The sequence below is a fragment of the Drosophila yakuba genome, chromosome 3R (genome assembly GCF_016746365.2).
Source record: "Drosophila yakuba strain Tai18E2 chromosome 3R, Prin_Dyak_Tai18E2_2.1, whole genome shotgun sequence".
Classification (NCBI taxonomy): Eukaryota; Metazoa; Arthropoda; class Insecta; order Diptera; family Drosophilidae; genus Drosophila; species Drosophila yakuba.
In genome coordinates, this window is record NC_052530.2 from 21391403 (window position 1) to 21410724 (window position 19322).

Consider the following 19322-nt stretch of genomic DNA (forward strand, 5'->3'; position numbering starts at 1 on the left):
CACGCGAGCCTGCCCTCTGTGGTCACGCCTCGCTAACTTGATTTCCCAGCTTTTCCTCATGTGAAAAGTGACAGCGTTGCGTTCACCTGGGAACTTGCCGCGTAACTTTCACTCACCGCATCTAGCAGGACACAGGACATGCCGCACTCTGTCTCCCAGTTCGAAATGTTGCCAAGGCAGTGCGAATGTTGCCAGCTCGTAGCCAGCAACATTTCCGAAGTCACCCCTTCGTTTCGCAGCGAAATTCGGAGTGGCATTCGTGGCGAATATACGGCAGGGGTAGTTTTCGTTTGACTCTCTGTGCGAAAAACTGACGAAGAGTGACTGGTGAGCTCAAATAGCTATAAGCGACAGGTGAACAACATGATATGACAGTTTTACATGATCAATTTATTATATGTGGCTTATGCTGAAAAGTGAGTGGAAGGACCTTAAAGCTCGAAACCAATGCAAAAACTAGATTATTCAAGTATGTATTACCTATGTTTAGTTGATAGTTAAAAGTTTGAATTTCAAGAGTTCATGTATATGCGCTGCCTCCCCAAAAACACCGCTTAAATTACATTTTTAAGCTTAACTTTCAAAGAAAAGTGTTTATGTATATACACGAATTCAAGTGCAAAGAACAATAGAAGCAATGTCTTTTTGTATTTATATCGATGTGGACTTTTGTAAACAAAACTGTTAATTATGTTTTATAGCCAAAGCCACCAACAACTTGAGTTGGTAATGCCCAATTCGCCGTGGCACAGTTGTCCTGCGGCGAACTGGGAGAGAGACCAGCCACTTTGCGCTCTCTGAGCAGCGCCCTCTCTCACCGCCGCTCGGCTGGCCTCGTGGGCGTAGCCGAAGGCAGCCGAGGCTAGCCGAAGTGTTGACCCGAACCCGAATGCAGGGCGCTGAGAAACGACGGCGAACGGCCAGCAGTGTTTCAGTTGAAAGTGAACCCTTCGACGCAGTTGACACGAATCGCGCGCGACTCGCTCTTAGTGTTTTCCAGCAGGAGCAGAAATCCTGTAGCTGAAGCCCAAAAGCCTCAGCAGGACATCAGCTGTGCCAGCAAAAAGGATTCTTGCAGCAGGCTAATGGTTATTTGTGCAGTGTGCTAAAACTAAAACTACAAGCAAGCAGTTGTTCACCGACTGCTAAACTAAACTAACTTAATTGAGTCAAGTGTATAAACTAAGCCAATAAGAGATAAAAGTGCAAACCTTGAAGGATAATAAAAACGGGAAACGATCGTTCGTCACATGAGTTCCAGTGGCGCTGGCCCAGGTAATAATTTGCAGCATATTAGTGAATTCTTGTGGGAGCTGTGCGCACTGAAATATATTCAAATTGGCAGCGAATGTCGCTTAGAATATAAACGTATACGTGCTGCAAGGACTCGACTTGAGCCAGTGTTTACATTTTGGATTTTATGCGATAATACTCAACGCCATCAGCGGCAGAAGTGGTAGCTTCGGTATATGGGTGCCTGGCTAGGATGCCAGGTTGGGTGGAGTTGGGTGGCTTTGTGGCTCCTTTACTCCCGCCAGCTGCCAAATAAATAAAGCAACAATAACAGGGCGGGCAATAAAAGCCACCGCCAAGGGGGCTAAGCCGCAGAACGGTCTTAGCCAAAGAAGAGAGTCTGCGAATGTAAGCAAAGTAACAAAACCAATTTTCATTGTTTTGCGGTGGCTTCCAAGTCGCACTTTCCTCTTGTGTTTTTGTTTTTTTTCTTTTTTTTTTGCCGCCTTCAGAAACCAGAAGTATAACAAAATTTCGCTCAACACAGAGACACACACACACCAAATGGGAAAAATAAGGAAAATGTGCAAATGCCGACATGAAATGAAGTAGAACTTGGCATGTGGCGTCCTTAGCTGTATATGTATACAATGTGTGTGTGTGGGTGGGTGTGTTGGTGGGAAAATGTTTGTGAAAATGAGAAATGAAATAAACACATGCAATGGCGAGAGGCAAAGGAATGCGAGAGCTTCATAAAAATCCGCTGAATTTAAATACTTAAGAGCATTCGCCGAAAGGCATTCCATCCGACTTCTCATTTGGGCAAAAGTTTTTGCGCCCCCGGAAGAAGAGGTAAATACCCAGAAGCTGTGTAAATTAGGATCCAGATCCAGGCAGACTTAATCCCGAGAAGCAAACGATAATAGGGATATCATACGATGGCGCTGTGGAATGGGGCTTCGAGTTCTTTGTGGCATAAATAAGTCGTTTGCAGCTGTTCGTCGGCATTTATTTGGCTGCCTTTTCAGGCCATCACAATTGTTTCTGGCATTTGGTTTGCCCGAAAGTATTCCACATTCTCATTCGAGACGTGTACGCCAATTTCGTATGCTAAAATGCTCGCAAAATCGGATAGGGAAGCCGGAATCCTAACCACACAGGCATTGGCAGCCCAAAGGGGCGAAGACACGCGCTAGCTGCCATTTAATGCAATTGATTTGTGTTGCCTAATTCGGTTAGACGCGTTTCTACAATGGCAATGTGCTAGCGATTCGGAGCACTGAGAGAAAATATTGTACTTCCATTTATTACGGACTCTATCCTTAGACTTTCAACACAAGCTGACTACAAGCAGTGAATACATTTCTAACTTAAATTCTAAATAGATAAAGAAAAGCCGTAGCTTTCTGTGTACTTCTCAATTTTTGGCAATTAGCAGTGGAGTAAAAACCTGTGCTAGAATATGCTTTATGAATGCCAGAGTAAGCCGATTATGGTTTTTTCCCGTGCAGCAGCCATAACACTTGCAAGACAAGACAGCCTATCAAGTAATTTGCTCCGAAATTGCCAGTTTTAATTCCATTATGGGAGTGGGAGGGAGCAAGGCCACTTCACTTGGCTCGTGCCCACATCCACATCCATATTCCCAAAACAAATCCACACCCACACCCACACCCACTTGAGTGCCTCCTTTGTTTCAGCTCCTTTTGGCCGACGCACACGCACGCCCCAAAAGTTGATTGATATTCAATTGGTAGGCTTTCCCAGTGCTTTCCCGCTCTTCGGCTTTTCCACTTCTGCACTCCTCTCCACCGCCAGTTTTCCTCGATTTCCTCCTTTGTTGGCCGCTTGCGGTTTGGATTTGCTGCTACACGATACGCTTTAATCTGCTCAGCAGCCAAGATGGCCAAGGCAATAGGAAAAGCGGCGAACATATTGCCGGGATTGACTTCGCTTGCGAGTTCGAAGCCTCGGTCATGCCACAAGTTGTTGGCCCATTCGCCACTCTCCATTCGCCACTCTCCATTCGCCATTCGCCATTGCCATCAAATGGGTTTTCTTTTCTCCGGCCTTAAGCGCTTTAAGTAATTTATAAACGCCTTTCGACCAGCCGAAACAAAAGCAATAACAACTTTATTGGATTTGCTTTTCTGCCATGCACTTTGGACTTGCTCTTATTCTTGCGAGCGTTTTCAGTTCAGCATTGTCTTGCCTTTGGCAAGAAGTTGCGTCCAAGTCCAGTTTTCTTTCTTTTTTCCCCCTTGGCTTTCAGCCGTACTGTGTGTGGTGTGTGTTGTGTGTTAATTGAATGCGATTAGGCGGCCAGAGGAGCTTTGTGCTGAGTGCTGATGGCTGTGGTTGTGGGTCGCCAATTGCAGCAGGAGATAAATTGTAGCTAAGCTGGCTAACGAGCTCTTCTCCATGGTGGTTGTCAAGGTGACAACAACACGGCACCCCAGGCCATCTAAACCGCCAGTGCCGCCAAAAACCATTTGAACCACTGGCGTGGGTCGCTATTCATTGGAAATTCAATGCGGTGGCCATATCATTTACGACATCGCCCATTAAAAGCCAGAAAGCGGAGGCTTCCAAAGATTCCGTGACCACATTTTAAACATTTTAATTATGGCTTTGCCGTAACTCGATATCTGACTATCTGAGTGTACTCATATTCCGCGGGCGACTGAGATAAAGCTGAAAAAAATCAATAGTAATTTCACGACAGAGATGGCAAACTTTAAGAGGAATATTACTAAGAAATTTAGATATTCGAAGTTTCCCGATGGCATCGCTGGCACATGCCACATCCTACCTCAATTCACTTGCCATTGCGGTCGAAGGGCACTTTGCACAGTTTTTCCTGCCAATTTGCTCAATTTGTATTTCAAATCATGCCGGCAATTTAAATGCCTCTAGAAGATTCAAGCTTCCCGTTTCCAAGTCTCCCGGGAGGGCGGGTGTGTACCATGTACATGTACGCCCACAATTCCGATTCCCGAGGATGCCCTACGAAACTATGCCACCTTCTTCCTGTTTTTCCTTGTATTTTTATTTCCGGGAGGCTCTGAATGTGATATATATTACAAAGACGTGGTTTAAGTTCGGCACAAAGTGGCTGGAATTTCATGAATTTCATTTGAATTCGTAATTGGTTTTCCGTTTGCCGCATCGCCATCGAAATCATCGTGAAGATGTTGCTGCTGTTGCTGCTGCTGCCTTGGCATCGCTATTTTCAGCCATTTTATTTATTTAAATTTCGGCCGCTGCCTGTTTTTTAGCAGCCTTAGAGGTTTTATTTAGGCCAGCCTTTGCTCAATATTCTTGGCCAATTTAACTAACTCCAAGTTCATAGTTCGTTCGTTGGCATAGAAATCGAGTGGAGTGTTTACAGCGCAAGAAAAATGTTTCTTTATAAGTGCGGCAGTAGCACGTAAGTGCTTTATTAAAAGGACAAAAATTTAAGGATTTTATTTTATGCTTAAGAGTTTATTAGGCTGTCGGATATTAATTATATTTATATATTTGAAAAAGAATTTTAAAATATTTTTTTAATATTTTTATTCCCTATTTTTCCCGTGCCCATTTCGAACTGCCTCAACTTGCGACTGGCAATTCGGATTGCCGTTGCGCAAAGATATTATACAAAATTCGCCGGCAAGTCAGTCGTCTTTGGGCTGTTTTCCTCACGTTTTCCGCTGGCGCTGCATTATGTTGGTTCATTTTCGAAGGCGGCACACGCCCCATCGCTGTAGTTGTTGCAAAGTTTTTAATTAAATTTTATGTTGACTTTTGTGTGCTGGTGTGTGTCCGCATGTCTGCATGTCTGTATGTGTGTATCTGTGTCTGTCCCGCTCCAGTCCGTAGTTGGAGCGAAGCTCCAAGCTCCATTCCGTAGGTTCGTGCGCCTCGTTTCGTTTCCGTAATGTATGCCGCCTTTTGCTCCAGTTTACACACACTCTGCGCCATGGATGCGCCCCCCTTTTAGCCCCCCCCCTTCCCCTCCCTTGGACCACCACAATTCCGGCCACGCCCACTCCGAGCCTCGACTGTCATTATTGCAATCTTTGTGAATGCTCAACGACTTTACACAAAATATTTAGTAGCCGGGCAGAAATTTGTGTACCAAAATATTTGCGTACAAATTTGTTTATTGAAAGCAGCAGCTTTCTAGGCGGACGTCGATGATTCTCGGATACTTGGATACTCGGATACTTGGATCATGGGATGCGGATGCCTGAAATGTTTGTCCAGGCTCCGAGTTTTCGAAGCGGATTAAGTTTTGGCACAACTTTGCCTCAATCTGCGGGGGAGATCCATTAAAAAGTTGCCGTTTCACAGAGACAAGACTGAGATTGCCTGAATACACGCCGCCGATAAGTTTCATTAATTTGTCCTTAAAGTTTTCCGCACTGAATGCAAAGCACACATTAAAACTGTAATTATCTGCATTAGTAATGGCTTACGAGTGCCGAGCCAAAAAAAATAAAAACTAGAACTTGATCTTGATAGAACGCAACGCTAATGAAAACTGGAGTGTTTAATGTGACTTTTGGGGAATTTTCCTAGGCATCAGCCACCAAAAAAAAAGGGGAATTGCTTTAACCCTACAGCGACGTTGGAAGCCATTTTCACGCCCAATTTCAGGCAATTTTTCATTGCCATAGCCAAGGTTTTCACTAATTACTTGAATGGAGCTTCAGCTGCCAGCTCCCCTGGTAACTGGAAAAACTTTGCTTGTAATTTAACAAATCATTGCAAGGGTTACACAATTCACTCATTTCGGATGCGAAGGGGGAAGCATCATTTTTCGCCATCTTGGCTGCGCAAAAAGGGTTCTTTCTTTTTGGGCCGGGCTTTCTCGACCGGCTTTTCAGACTTTTCCCGCTGTTTGCATTGCCAAATGTGCAAATAAATGTATTCAAAATGTGTGCCATTGCTTGGTGTTTATTTTCGCTCTCCTTTTACGTTGCATACTTTTCGGCGCCCTGAATTTCTTTGCTGCTCCTCCAGTTGTTTCCCCTTTTTTGTTTAAGCCATTGTGTTGTGACATGAAAATAGTTTTATTTGCATTTAGATTATTTTCCTTATTTTTCGGCTCTGATCTACGAATTCTCCGTTCGCCATTAGCACTTGTGAGGGTTGCCAGGTGAAGGTCCCTTTCCTTTGATTTCCGCCATGGCTTTTGTTGGATTTTACTTCGTTTTAACAAAAAAAAAGTTTATCTTTGGCGAAAAGGGTTTTCCATTGTACTGTGGAAAAAGATCAAGCGCTGATAACAATTTACACTTTGTGGCAAAACATCTTTTTTATTTTTTTTTTCGTGTCGTGGCTGGCACACACAAAGGGAAGCCCAAATTAATCAAAATATTAAAAATAGTCAGTAGGGCGATTGCAAATTTTATGAATTGTGGCCACAAAGACATTTTCCACTAGGTCCTGTGTCCTCTTTAAATGCTCGCCAGGATTCTTTTGGTCCTCGGCCGCAGCTAAGCAGCTGCGAATTGAAGAAAAGGTCTGCCGGAAAACCTCAATCACGCAGAAACAATTTCTCTGGTAGAGAAAAAGGCGAAAAGCAGCCCCAAGGAGCGGAATGGAAAACAAAGGGCTGTGAAAAGCATTTTCCCCAAACAATGGCTAGCCACCAGGCGGTCGGTCGGTCGGCTATTTTCGGTGGGTCTCCCATTTTCCGGGCCTACTCATCTGAAGCGGCAGCAGCGGCTTTTGACGCGCCTTTTGAGTTCTGGTGGCGATTACGGGGAGTGCGGGGAATCCGGAAAGGTTTTGGCCAACAGGCGCCCTAGCTGGAAATTTTTGTATGTTTTTGTATTTCTTTTTTTTTGTATCGGCCCTGAAAAGTGCTAACTGGTCTGGCTTTCGGTCTGGTGTGAAATTGATTTAATGAGTTTTTTCCATCAGGCAAGAGGAGCAACGTCGTGTTGTGCTTAAATTAAAGTTGCAAAGCTCCTCAGATTGGCGAGGCGTTGGTGTGTAATGAATCTAAGGACTGGACAGGGAAAATGCCACAGGCCAAGTTTGACTTTGACATGCTCTTTGATTTAACACACATTTTCGGGTAGAAAATAAGATGGATTTTACTACTTCTGCACTGGGGAAAATTGAAATATATATCTGAAAGGTTTTGAAAAGTAAGCAAACACTAGGCTTCAAATCGGTAAACTTTGTAGCTAAGTAGCTGACTTTTCAAGGACATGCGTGCCATGATATCCTCTTGTTACACACACACACATGCGTATTTTGCCAGTGCAGAACGCAAACACAACTTGATTTGCGGGCAAAAGCCAAAGTTAATGGGCCGTTGGTAAATGGGTTGTGGCCTGGTTAATTGATAGCGCATAATTGAAAAGCCATCAAAACGTAACAAAATGAGCCGAGCGCCCATAAACTGGAAAACTGAAAACTGAACACTGAAACCAGTTAAACAGGATGAGAAAATGGGAAAACAGGAGACGAGCGGTGCGAAGCTGTCACTTTGTTTGCGTACCTGACACAGCTAGTTAGCTGCCATTTGCATACCGAGTTGTAATTACTGCAGCCTCCGGCGAAGGAGCCTTCATTTCAGATGACTGGATGACTGGTTGACTGGGTGACTGTATGGCAGGATGGCAGGAGATTCCTGCTGCCGGCGAGCATTTAACCTGCTCCTCTTCCTGTCGCCAGAAGAGTCCTTTGCTGCCTCTGTCCCCTGTCGCCGTTCTGCTCCTATGTGTTTTGTGCTGCAAAATAATTGATATTATAATTTAGCAGCGCGGCGACTTTTATGTCTGCAACGTGTGCCGTCGAAATAAAATACTCCACAGAGACGAGGTGAGGCGAGAAATTCCCCAACACCACCCACTCACCCATCCACCTCATCCATCCGCCGGATTGAGTGGGTCTCTGAATGTGGATGTGGATGTGGTGGAGCCGAGTGGAGGGACATGTGCGAGCTGAATTGAAATTAATTTGAACTACTTAAATGGCTGTGGAGTAGACGACTCCTGCTACTGTTTTATTTATTGCCTTTGTGTGTGCCAGCTGCAGATCGCAGCACATTCCGCTTCAGTTTCAGTCAGTTTCAGTTACAGTGGGAGTCTCAGTTGCAGGACGAGTCGGTGCCTTTCAGCTAGTTATACCCGGTGCCTTTCAGCTAGTTATACCCATCTAGACATCCTTTGTGGCCTTCTCGTCATGGCGTGCACGGTAGTGGCAGTGGTAGTCCTGTCTCGGTTATTAATATGCGAAATTAGCGCTTCACGGTTCTTTAATTAAAATTCTGTCAGCGCCGCTGACTTTATAAGCATTCATTAGTTTATTGAGTTGCTGTCACACGACAGCGTGTGTTTTTTTCTGCGTGGCGTCAGGCATTTCCCTGATGAAGCCATCGTGGGGCTCAAATTGCACTCGAGTTTAGTGCGTACACAGGGAGAAAAGTTCCAATATCAGATTGGCAGGTAACTAATTTAAATACGTGTATACATATGTTTCAATGCTTACTATTGCTTATCTAAGCACGTAATACCAACAGCATTTTTCTCTGTGTATCTATACGAACGAGGAGTGCCATTAGCAACAGTTAATTGCCAGTAGTGTGGATAAAAAAGTCAATAAGCACAATTCATTTCATCGATTCAATTCGACTTGATTCCAAAGACGAGTCATCACCAGGGTTTCATACATTAGGCCTGCCGTTGTCCAACGTTCACGAAACAAAATCAAAAGCAATCTAAACACTAAACACATTTGGTGAAAGAATTTGTAAGCACTTAGACATCATTAAAGCCAGTAGCTCTGGGTCACATAAATTGGTAGCCCAAACGCACACAACACGATGTCCCCGAATACAAATATCGGCAAAACTTTTCCAATAGTCCACCGCAAACGGCAAAGGACACGCAAGGATATTGTACGGCCCAAAAGGAAAAAACTTATAATTGAATATTAAGACACTTTGTCGTTTAATGTGGTAATTAGAGTTAATAACGCCAAAAGCAGAGAAACGGCTTGGAAGAGGCAAAAACAACAAAAAAAAAAAAAACTGTATCACTAAGTCGTTCCATAAAGGTCCCTTTAAAAGGACCCCGAAGGAAACGGGCCGAAGCTATTTCAGTTTCAAAAGGAAAACTTTCTGCCCTTCGGCAAGTCTGGCGGAAAAGCATTCAGCATTCAGCAGCCGCCTGCCACTAAGCAGAAAAGCTGGAAATCAAGCAACAGCTTTTGTGTCCACTCACACACACACCCGCATACCCACACACACACTAACACACATACATTCAGGCACGGCACGCATAATCATAAAGCAAATGAAAACTAGCAGGCGAAAGAAAGCTGGCAAAGCGTTTTGCTGGCCACCAAGGAGAGCGACGCCCAGGAAGTCGGCCTAACCGCCAGAAGGAAGCCAACTTAAACCAGTTGGCCAGGTCTACACTGCAAAAAATATGTCAGTACAGTTGGCACTACTAACACCTCAATTTACATACTCCTTGAAGCTCTTAGCCTTTTAAAAACTGTCTTGCAGTTTCCCTTTCGAGGTTTCTTTTAGTTCCTATTCCTAGTTCCTAGTTTTTTTTCTCAGTGTTGCGAGCTAAGAACTGAGGACCTAAACTATATAACTCGCTGCAGGCTAGTCGCTGGCCGCAGTTGAAATTCCAAGAAAGCAGCCGTTTTTAATTGCCAGGACAGAGTCTTTAGGGTGACGCCCACTTGCTGCCCCTGGAAACTCTGAAAACTCTGGAAACTCTCGGAATTCGCAAACCCGCGAAGGTCGTTGTCATTTATGGGGCCGACAAAACCATTCAGCTTGTCAGCGTATCTCGAGCGTTCTGCTGTCCCCTTGGGCATGGCAAACAATTAAAGAGCACAAACAGTAAATTAGATGTTTACTCTTGGCCAGCGTGATATGGATCCCAGCCAGCTGGAGAACCAGAGAAGCGGAGAACCAGAGAGCCGGAGAAGCGGAGTGCCAGAAGAGAATACGGAAAAACGTGTCACTAAGCCAATATGCCTAAGCTTTTGGCCCCAGTGAATTTCTTGCGATCCGAGGTCCCCCTGTTCAAGCACTTGCACTTCCATTTACATAAACAATTTGTCAAACTGTCAGTATTTTGTGTGCTTTTTTTTCCACGGCCCTCGACCTGTCAGCGCAGACAGCTGGCAAAGGTGGTGGCTAAAATGGCGAGGCAGCTTCTTGGCCCGCCAACTTGGTCAATTTGCGTTGTCAACGGTTGATGGAGTCGCGGTCAGTAACCCAACGCCTTTGGCGGGAAATTGCAAACGAAATGAACTTGTTCTCACACACACCACGCGGCGTAAATTAATGAGCGTGACAAAGGCCTAGAGTCCGGAGGGGTTCCGGGTGTCAGGGGTCAAAGGGCGGCACTGTCCATCAGCCAGTTGGCCAACTCGCCAGCCAGCCAGACAGCCAACAAAGACAGCAGGATGAGGAGCAGGATGGGGAGCAGGATGGGGGAGCAGGAGTGTCCTGGGGGCAGCGTCTTCGTCAACATGCGTTGACATTCTAATGACACTTACTTGACATGCTGTTTGTTAATGGTAATCAATAAATTATCTGCCACGTTGTTTAAGGCCATGTTTTTGTGTGTGCTCGGCTATAATTGATTTGGCCCAGTCGCCGTGGGAGTGGATAAGCCGGTGATTTATTGAGTCGCGTCTTCGGCTCTTTATTTAGCCGAAGGTATTTCAATTTGTTTATTAATCACAGCTGGTCTTTGCGCCTGGGCTTGTCTTCGTTTGCCTTGGCTTTGGCTTTGGATTTCCTGTTGACAGAACCGTTGCATGTCATCAGATATCCGGGGGCAGGAACAAAAAAAACTCTGCCACTGCCAGTTGCCAGTTGAGTGTGCTTTTCGGGCACTGAAAGTGGGATATTTGGTGGGGCAGAAATGCGAAAGTCATTTGGGCGTTAAACAAAGAACACCTGCTGCTGGCATTGGCTTTGGTTTTACCTACAAAATGGCCCCCGACTTTCGGGGCATTTATCAGTGCGTGCCCGTCATAACGCTGTCATGCGAATTTCCTGGCCGGGGAAAACAGGGAAATCCTAGCACGCTTTCGGTATGGGAGCTCCCTAATACGAGCAATCAATATTCCCAATAACGTATTATTATTGCCATTCCTGCCAGCGGCTTTTTCTCTCTCCGCTCGGCAGCTCCTCTCCACTTGGCATTCCTCTGGATGCGGATTCGGATTGGGATTTTGGCTTCTTGGGCTTCAGCCTGGCCAGCTGACGCCACAGGAGAAGTGACAGGCGAAGGGAAATATAACTAATACGCCCCGGATTCGTGTATTCGTATTTGGATTCGCAATCCTTTGGCTGCGATATTCTGCCATTTGTTGTCTGTGTGTGCAGTTTTGTCTGTTTTCGCATGTTGCGTATTATTTTTTATGTCATACGAGGATTTTCATTCAATCTCCTTGTCTTCTACATTACTGTCTTTGTTTCTGTCTCTGTATCTGTCTCTGTTTCTGTTTCGGTTTCTGCTGCTCCTGCAACTCTGGCTGTCGCTTTATGGCATAGTCAACAATTTTATTCGTTACCCATACGCCCCGTTGCCCGGTACCAGACTCCCTAAACGCCCTGCGTTGGAAACAATCGTGTTATACAGCCTTTTCCTGTTTGCTTACCCAGTTCAGAACGCCTTTTTTGTTTTTTGTTTTTTTGCATTTGGGTGTTTGCCTTGGCGCTGTTTTCAATATTTACTTGGCCATTTATTTATTTGTAGGTGTCGAAAAGGTTAGCTTCCATTGCATATCGCACTCGCTATTGTTCTTTTTATTATTATTATTGCTATTATTATTATTGTTGCCTTGGCTTTTTTCTAACTGCTGATTGCCATTCAAAATGCGGTTGCGGATTTCATTCGAATCCGCGCATTGTTCGTGCTCTGAAAATGGCAAAAATCGCTGGAAAAAAAAGGGCAAAACTGGCGACATTTTTGCCATTTTGCTGTCGATTTTTTGACTCCAAAATAATGGTTTGGCCTGCGGTTTTTTGTGTTGGCAATTTTTCATGCTGTCATTTTATTGATTTGATTTATGGATTTCGTGTGCATCGAATTTGTTACAAATTTCGCCGTGTGCCAGAGGCCAGCCACGTCCGGTTCGAACAATGCGTCCCGAGGTATTTGCATTTAAACGGCTTCAGAGCCCTGCCGTTAAATGCCATTTCAAAGGATTATTTTTGCTTAATTCAATTGCCTGCACAGGATGTTTCGACGCTGGGCATTTTACCCTTTAAACGGTGCAACAGCCACTGGATTAGATACACGATAGGTTGGATGCAGCCGTAGGCCTTGTTGCCACACAGTTCTTCCATGCAAATATTTTCCATTGGGAGCGACGACGACGACGACGATGATGACGAGGACAACACAAGTGCTTCGGAAAATTTGCAGCACGGATGGATGGAAAAAAAAATGTTGACGGCACAAAATAGCAGCACAAGCAGAAATTGCATCCCCGGGCACTGCAAGGGATAATCCATTTCGGCATAATAAATAAAGCAGTAATTGCCAAGTGAATACAGCGGCAGTCAGGATCTATGAACTCCGGCTGAAAAACCACACATACCATACCATGTCCTATCCCCATACCCCATTTCATATCCCATGTGTGTGTGTGTAAGGCAATGTGTGTGTGTGTGTGTGTTCGTCCTGTTCTGTGGCAGCCTGCATAATAGACGAATTATGTTTGCCTCAGCAAAAATGCAAAGTATCAAGGGCCCAGGAGCTAGGAGATGCCTCCTTTTGCCGGCTGGCTGCATATTAAAGCAGCCGTCAAATGCCTTAATATATGCGGAGATTACTTTCATATTTCATGTACGGGCATTCATGGTGCTACCTCCGCTGTCCAGTGAGCCCAGAATTTAATTTGCACTGCTTGCGAGCAGATAACGTCGAATTTAAAGTCCCTACACCCGTGGTCACCTGCCTAGTAACACACAGCAAGTCCTTAAACTAAATGTGTATGATAGTGCTATAAGTGGGTTAGAAACATCACGAAATTTATGAAATAAAATGAGACTATAAGATATGTGCCCCCTACGATGGGGGAACCACTTTCCTGACCCCATCTGTGCATGGGAAATTCGCATGCGAGTCGAGTACTGGATGGGTGCTTGACTTTTGCTTGTGGAAAATGTCTGTCAACTTTGTAGACCCGCGCACACGTGAACTGAGGGGCCGTCAAGTGAGTGAGTTTCCACCGCTTTTCCGAGCGTAAGATTCTCGGCTTGTGTGTGTGTGTGAGTGTGTGTTGCAGATAACCTTTTGAACCTTTGACAAACTGCTGCAGTGAACTTTTGCCATTCGTTTGGAAAATTTTAATAATCTTTTATCGAGCCGGCTGAATCTACATCTTCCACTACTTCTACCACTTCTAGTATCCTGTCGTTCGTCTTCTCTGCGTAGAATTTTTTCTTCTTTTTTTCATTAAAACTTGTCAACTGCATATTAGGTTGGGGATCGGAATATCCGTGCGTGTGGGGCTATGGCTACCATCTACCATTTACCATCCACCATCCACCATCTACCATCTTGCCACATTGTTGCCGTGTCAATCCGCCGGAGTTTGTGGCAAGTGTTCGGCTTGAACTTTCCACGCAACGGGCTTTTGTGTGTGAAGAGCTTTGGGGTTATACCCATTTTCTTTTTTTTTTTTCCTTCAATACCAACCGCCTTTGTGCAGCAAGTTGGCAACTTTGTGGCCCGCCTTGTTAATCATTCCGATGACAATGTGGCGCCCATGGTCGCTGTCAGCTACGTTCTCGCAGAATTGCAAATAATTCACTGCCACAGGCTTCTGGATGGAAATTCTTCACTGGGGAAAAGGGTTGCCGCATGTGCGTTTCTATTAGATATTTTAGCCATGTTCCCCTCTTTGATTACACGCCTCGCAGGCTGCTGCGATTTAAAAAGAGTTTTGCCAGCTTTGTTTTCTGCCAAGCTTACTGGCTCTTCCAACTGACTAATTATACCCTGTACAACTGCCTTTAGATGGGGAATATATGTGTTATAAGGCAGCATGCTTACCCTGTTAATATACATCTTAAGATATTCTCTGGACAGCAACAGAAATGGCATGTCCTTAAGGTCAGCGACTTTGGATCAGTGCAGAAATTTGATGAAACAGATAGCAGGTAACTGGTTGTCGTTGCACAAGAACTTATCGCTGGGAAAACTTGTTTTAATGATGCACTCGTCGGTTGCCAAGCGAAACTTGCAAAGAATGAGAAACTTAGCAGGAGGGTGAAATTGCAGATTTATAAATAAGCCAAAGCTCAAATCGAATCTGCAGTTGCAAGCTGGTTGCCTCGTTGGCTCGTTGGTGTTTTTGCCGCTTTTGCTGTCTTGTTGCCCTCTTGTGCCACTTGTTTGCCATTTGTTCGTTTAGTTTACAATGCAATTAACCCATTTTAAAGTTCCGCCAGTCAACCACAGGGTCTGAAGAGGGGGGGGTGGGGCGGTGTAAAACCCCCGGCTGACAAAAGACGCAGCTATTTCTTTGCCCTCGGATTCAGTTCCTCCAGTGCAGTGGCCAACCCATTTTGCCGCCCGTCAAGCGAAAATCAGTTTCACAGCAAACCGGCAAAAACTAATTACGACTTGCTCTGGCAAACTTGCAGCTGGAAATTGTACCGCAAAGTGCAATTTAGACGAAAGTCGTCTCAAGTTGCCTTGCGACAGCGAAACAGAGCGCGTAAAAATTAAAAACCGTCGGCGTTCGGACGTGGCAATGTTGTTTTTAAATAATTAAATCCGCTTTATTAGAATATTAAACTTTTATGGTCATGACTTTGGCTCTTTTTTTTTGAGCTACCAGGCGACCGCAGTCACCGCAGCGGCAAAGGCTCGACAAGAGCCCGATAAAAACATTGTTAAAACATTTAGCCAGAGCTCTCTGACCGACCGAAACACGGAGATCAAATTGCAGGACTTCAGAAATTTGTAGCCTGTGTAGTATGTCCTGCGATGCTGGCTGGGATGGCCGCCTGCCTCATAAATAAAGGCAGCAGTGCACAGCATGTGGCACACATATAAAAATCTGTAGGCCAAAGCCCCATAAAACCGATAACCTTGGTCCTCCAGCAACAGTGGATGACAGCAGGCGATGCACAGGGAAAAAAGGATGCTAAATTAATAGGCCAAATAGCTGCCAAGAGCTTCAGCCAACTTAATCCACTTATTGCAATCGGGAATCGGTAAACAAATTGAAATATTAAATAACTGGCTTTCAAGGCTTATTGATCTAAATGTTCTTCTGTCACACCAAAAATTCGCTAAGGATTGAACTGGTTTCAGTCTATGGTTTTTCTAAAAGTGCCCATGTCCTTCGGTTAATGCTCCTCCTCCATTGGTGGCGATGACAACGGCGGCCTGGCGACCTGGGCGCGTCTTTTGTTGCCGTTTTATGCGCCGTCCTGTTTATTTACGGCTATTTACCGCCTACATGATAAAAGCCTTTTTGCCGGCATCATCGCGCATAAAAACCGGAGCCATCCCGGCTATCCTGTACCAGGAATCTCCACAGCGAGCGAGGTAACTTTTTGAGTAATTATATGCCCGGTGCAGATTTGTAGCTGCGCTCCACCAAACGCCACCTACGCGACCTACTTAGAGCCTTGGACCGGGGTAGATACAAATATTTTATTGCTCCTCCAGGACATGAGCGGCACATAGCCACGTATACTTGATATCTGGCGCCACTGGATGCCCAGGGTAATAATGAAAGCGATAGATAATTATGGGCACCCGCTGCCTTGTGACTTTTAATGGACTTTTCAGGCCGCGTTTGCCAATGTGAGAGCGAAAGTGAGTCGCCGCCATCGGCTGCATGGGGTTAATCTAAATTTATAACTTCATTTCATCTTTTTTTTTTTACCCAGCCGTCGCGACCCATTCCACTGACCACGACATCCTGCTGCCGGGCCGCAGTTTGTTTTTATGGCTTTTTTCGAGCACATTTCCGCTGCCCCTCTGCCCTTCTTCTCTGATTTTTTGCTCGTAGTTTTGCCCTGCACGAAAGCGATAATGAAATAATTTGAACTTTTCAGTTTGCTGATTTTTCTTCGGCTTACCCGAGCTCATGTGGCCAGGATAACGCAGCAAACTCATGAAATTATGCAAAACTTTGTCATTAAATATGGCACAAGGGGTTGGGGTGGTGTGGGCTTGCACCGCCCTAGGAACAATTTGTTATTTGGCTTTGGACTTTGCTCTTGAAGTGTTGTTTACCCGGCCATTCACCATTCACCACTCTCCCTTCCTTTTGTCCAAAATTTCCATGTGTGTGGGTGGGCGAAGGATCAACGCTGAGGGAAAAGGTTAAAAAACGGAACTTTTATAATTTAACTTGTGTGCTAATTGCACTTTGTGGGGTAATTTTGCGTGTCAGTGAAGTTTCGCAGACGCATTTCGGTGCATGTGTGTGTGAGTGTGTGTGCGTGTGTGGGTTTATGGAGCGCATGCGAGTGCCACACGCACACACACACACGCATTGAGATATCCTGCGCTTTAATGTTCGCTTTGAGCACCAAAAACATTCCTGAGCACACTGCACTTGAGAGTTTTGTGGCCCAAAGTGGAAACGGAGTTTAGCTTAAAGATCGCAAAAAGCCAAGTGTAGTTTTTCGTGTTTTTTTTTTTTGGTTTTTATTTGTTTGGTTTTGCCAGCGGGTGAGAAAGTTTTACCTCTGCATGTGCCATGTTGCAAGCGAAAAATAATAATTATTTATTTGTTTTCCACATTTCCGTTGCAGATATTTGGCAAAAATAAATTTGCACTTGGACAAGCGGCGGGCCAACAATGATAATTAGTTTGTTCGGTCCAACAACAAATAGCATTGCAATAGAAATTAATTAGAAAATATTTCGCGTAACACAGCCGCAATTTGTCAAGGGAAAGCGCACAAAAGTGCGCTACACATTTGCTGCTTGCGGTCCTTCGCTTGATTTCTAATTAGAAAGCTCGAAAAAAAAAACTGAAAAAAACTGAAAAACTGGAAATACTGTAAATTAAACAAAGCGGCAAAGCGACTATGCAAAGTATGTTGGCGCTTAACCAAATGAAAACTTAAAACGGGCAAAAGTACAAAAAAAATATATATAAACGGAACAGCACTTTGCAACTCTACAGCTGCAGTAAATTTAATAACAAAGCCGGCGAAAATAGAGGAGAACTCCGGAACCTAAAAACTCCACATCATACGTGCCGAGCGCGGAACAATGAAAATAATTTCGCGTAGCATACGTACAGGCGCCTTGGCCCCGCCCACCACCACTGCCCACGCCCACGCCCACGCCCACGACACTGCCACTGCCACTGCCACCGCCAGCGGCATCAGGAAAAGCAGCCAGCGACGCAACCGCGCTCCGCTCCAAATGAATTGCCCCATTCTGATTGTAATTAGCCTCGGATGGCTGCTGCACGCGCATGCCGGAAGCGGCGGGTTCGCCGTCGAGGCCGCCATTTCAAATCGAGGTAAGTGATTCGGATCCGTGGCGCCTCCCGCCTTCCGCCCCTTTTACTCCCTCCTCCCTAGTTGTATTCTATACCTCATATATACGAAGTACGCTCCCCAGGTTCGAGTCACATCTGAACAATGGCGTTGTGGAATGAGTGAGCTGAGCGCAGCTTTTTCTAGCGCACTGAAAGAAATATGTGGCAGTTACCTCTGAAGTATAGCTGTTTATATTACTTTAACATAGTCAGTAAATATCCATGCAAATATGTATAGAGATATGAACTTTATTCATTTAAACTCCCCAATTTGATTTATAAACATACCACTTGTATAATCCCACCTAATAAGCTAGCCATTGATAACTTTTTCATCTACGACATCCATTGAAAAAAAAATCTTCTTGTATGCCACTTTTTTCAGCAAATCCAAAGCAACTTATATATACTATTTTGCCGTGCAGCTTTTTCTGCATCGCTTCGCAGTCATCGCATTTTATTTCGCACAGCACTCAACGCAAGTTGCATTTATGTTTTTACATAATAGAGAGTGCGATGCAATGTGGGGGCAATAAGCGCGTGGGGCCAAAAGCGCTGGCGGGGATAGGAAAAAAAAAAAAAGAAAAATAATGTAAAAATATAATAAAATATGAGAGCTGGCCCGCAGTGCTCTCCCGTAATCCCTTTTTGCTATTTTAATGCCAATGTAACGCTGCATAAATCCAGGCGCCGAGGTCCTCGAGCACGTTGTGGTGTTTAATGCTGAGGCCGCTAGCGAGGAGCGCGAAACGAAAGGAATAGAGGGAAAGCTTACCGCGAGATAGAGAATTCCGGCATACCGAGGTCATTTGTGGAGCGGTCAGCTGAGCCACCGCCACCCACTAAACCCCAAAACCCCAGCCACAATTAATAACTCGTTATGGCGGCGGAAACTTAAGCAGTTGCCTCTCTCTCCCTTTCTCAGAATTAAAGCGCCGAACTTTCAATTGCAAAGTTTCTCTGTCCAACGCTTCCCACCAAAAAAAAAACAAAAAAACAAAGGGGAAAAGTGGAAAAGTGGTGAAACAGACAAACATTCTGCACAAATAGTTGGCTTATCTCGGCACAAGATTATCTGGGACTCAAAGTCCATTGTCTGGCACTTTGCTTTTCTTCTATTAGGCCATGGAAAACATCATATAAATTGAAAACTCAGGTGCGCCGCCAGCCAACTTAAAGGCTAAGCGAAAATGGCGAACACGGGGCGTATACGCAACGTAACACAACGCAACGCAACGAATGAACAAACAAGCGGGCGCGGCCATAAAAACAAATTCGCCATCCAGGGCTATATTTTCCTTTGGTAACTTTTGCCAACCAATCGATAAATTTAAGAGCACAACATTTGTCTCCATTATCGCAAAAATCCGAAGGCAAACACTGTGCAAAAAATGCTGCCGAGGGTCGCAAAAAAATAAAAAAAAAATGAGGCAAAATCAACGGAAAACGAATAACGAAAAACGAAAAACTGCGGAGCGCATAAAAGAGCCATCGATGCGTGGCACTGGTTTCGGACTTTTCCAAGGTGGGCGGGGCTTAGAGGTGGGCTAGGTGGTTTTCAGCGGAGATGTTGAGCC

General features: G+C 44.9%; 1 protein-coding gene across 1 annotated transcript in view; it reads left to right on the plus strand.

Moving 5' to 3' along the window:
* Positions 1 to 939: 939 nt before the first annotated feature.
* The window catches only part of LOC6537819 (neogenin), a 64237-nt gene continuing 45854 nt past the window's right edge, over positions 940 to 19322 (plus strand). The window contains exons 1-2 of the mRNA XM_002098324.4: positions 940 to 1275; positions 17006 to 17727. Coding sequence (XP_002098360.2) covers positions 17472 to 17727 — 256 coding nt within the window. The 5' untranslated portion in view covers positions 940 to 1275; positions 17006 to 17471. The remainder of the gene's footprint in view (positions 1276 to 17005; positions 17728 to 19322) is intronic.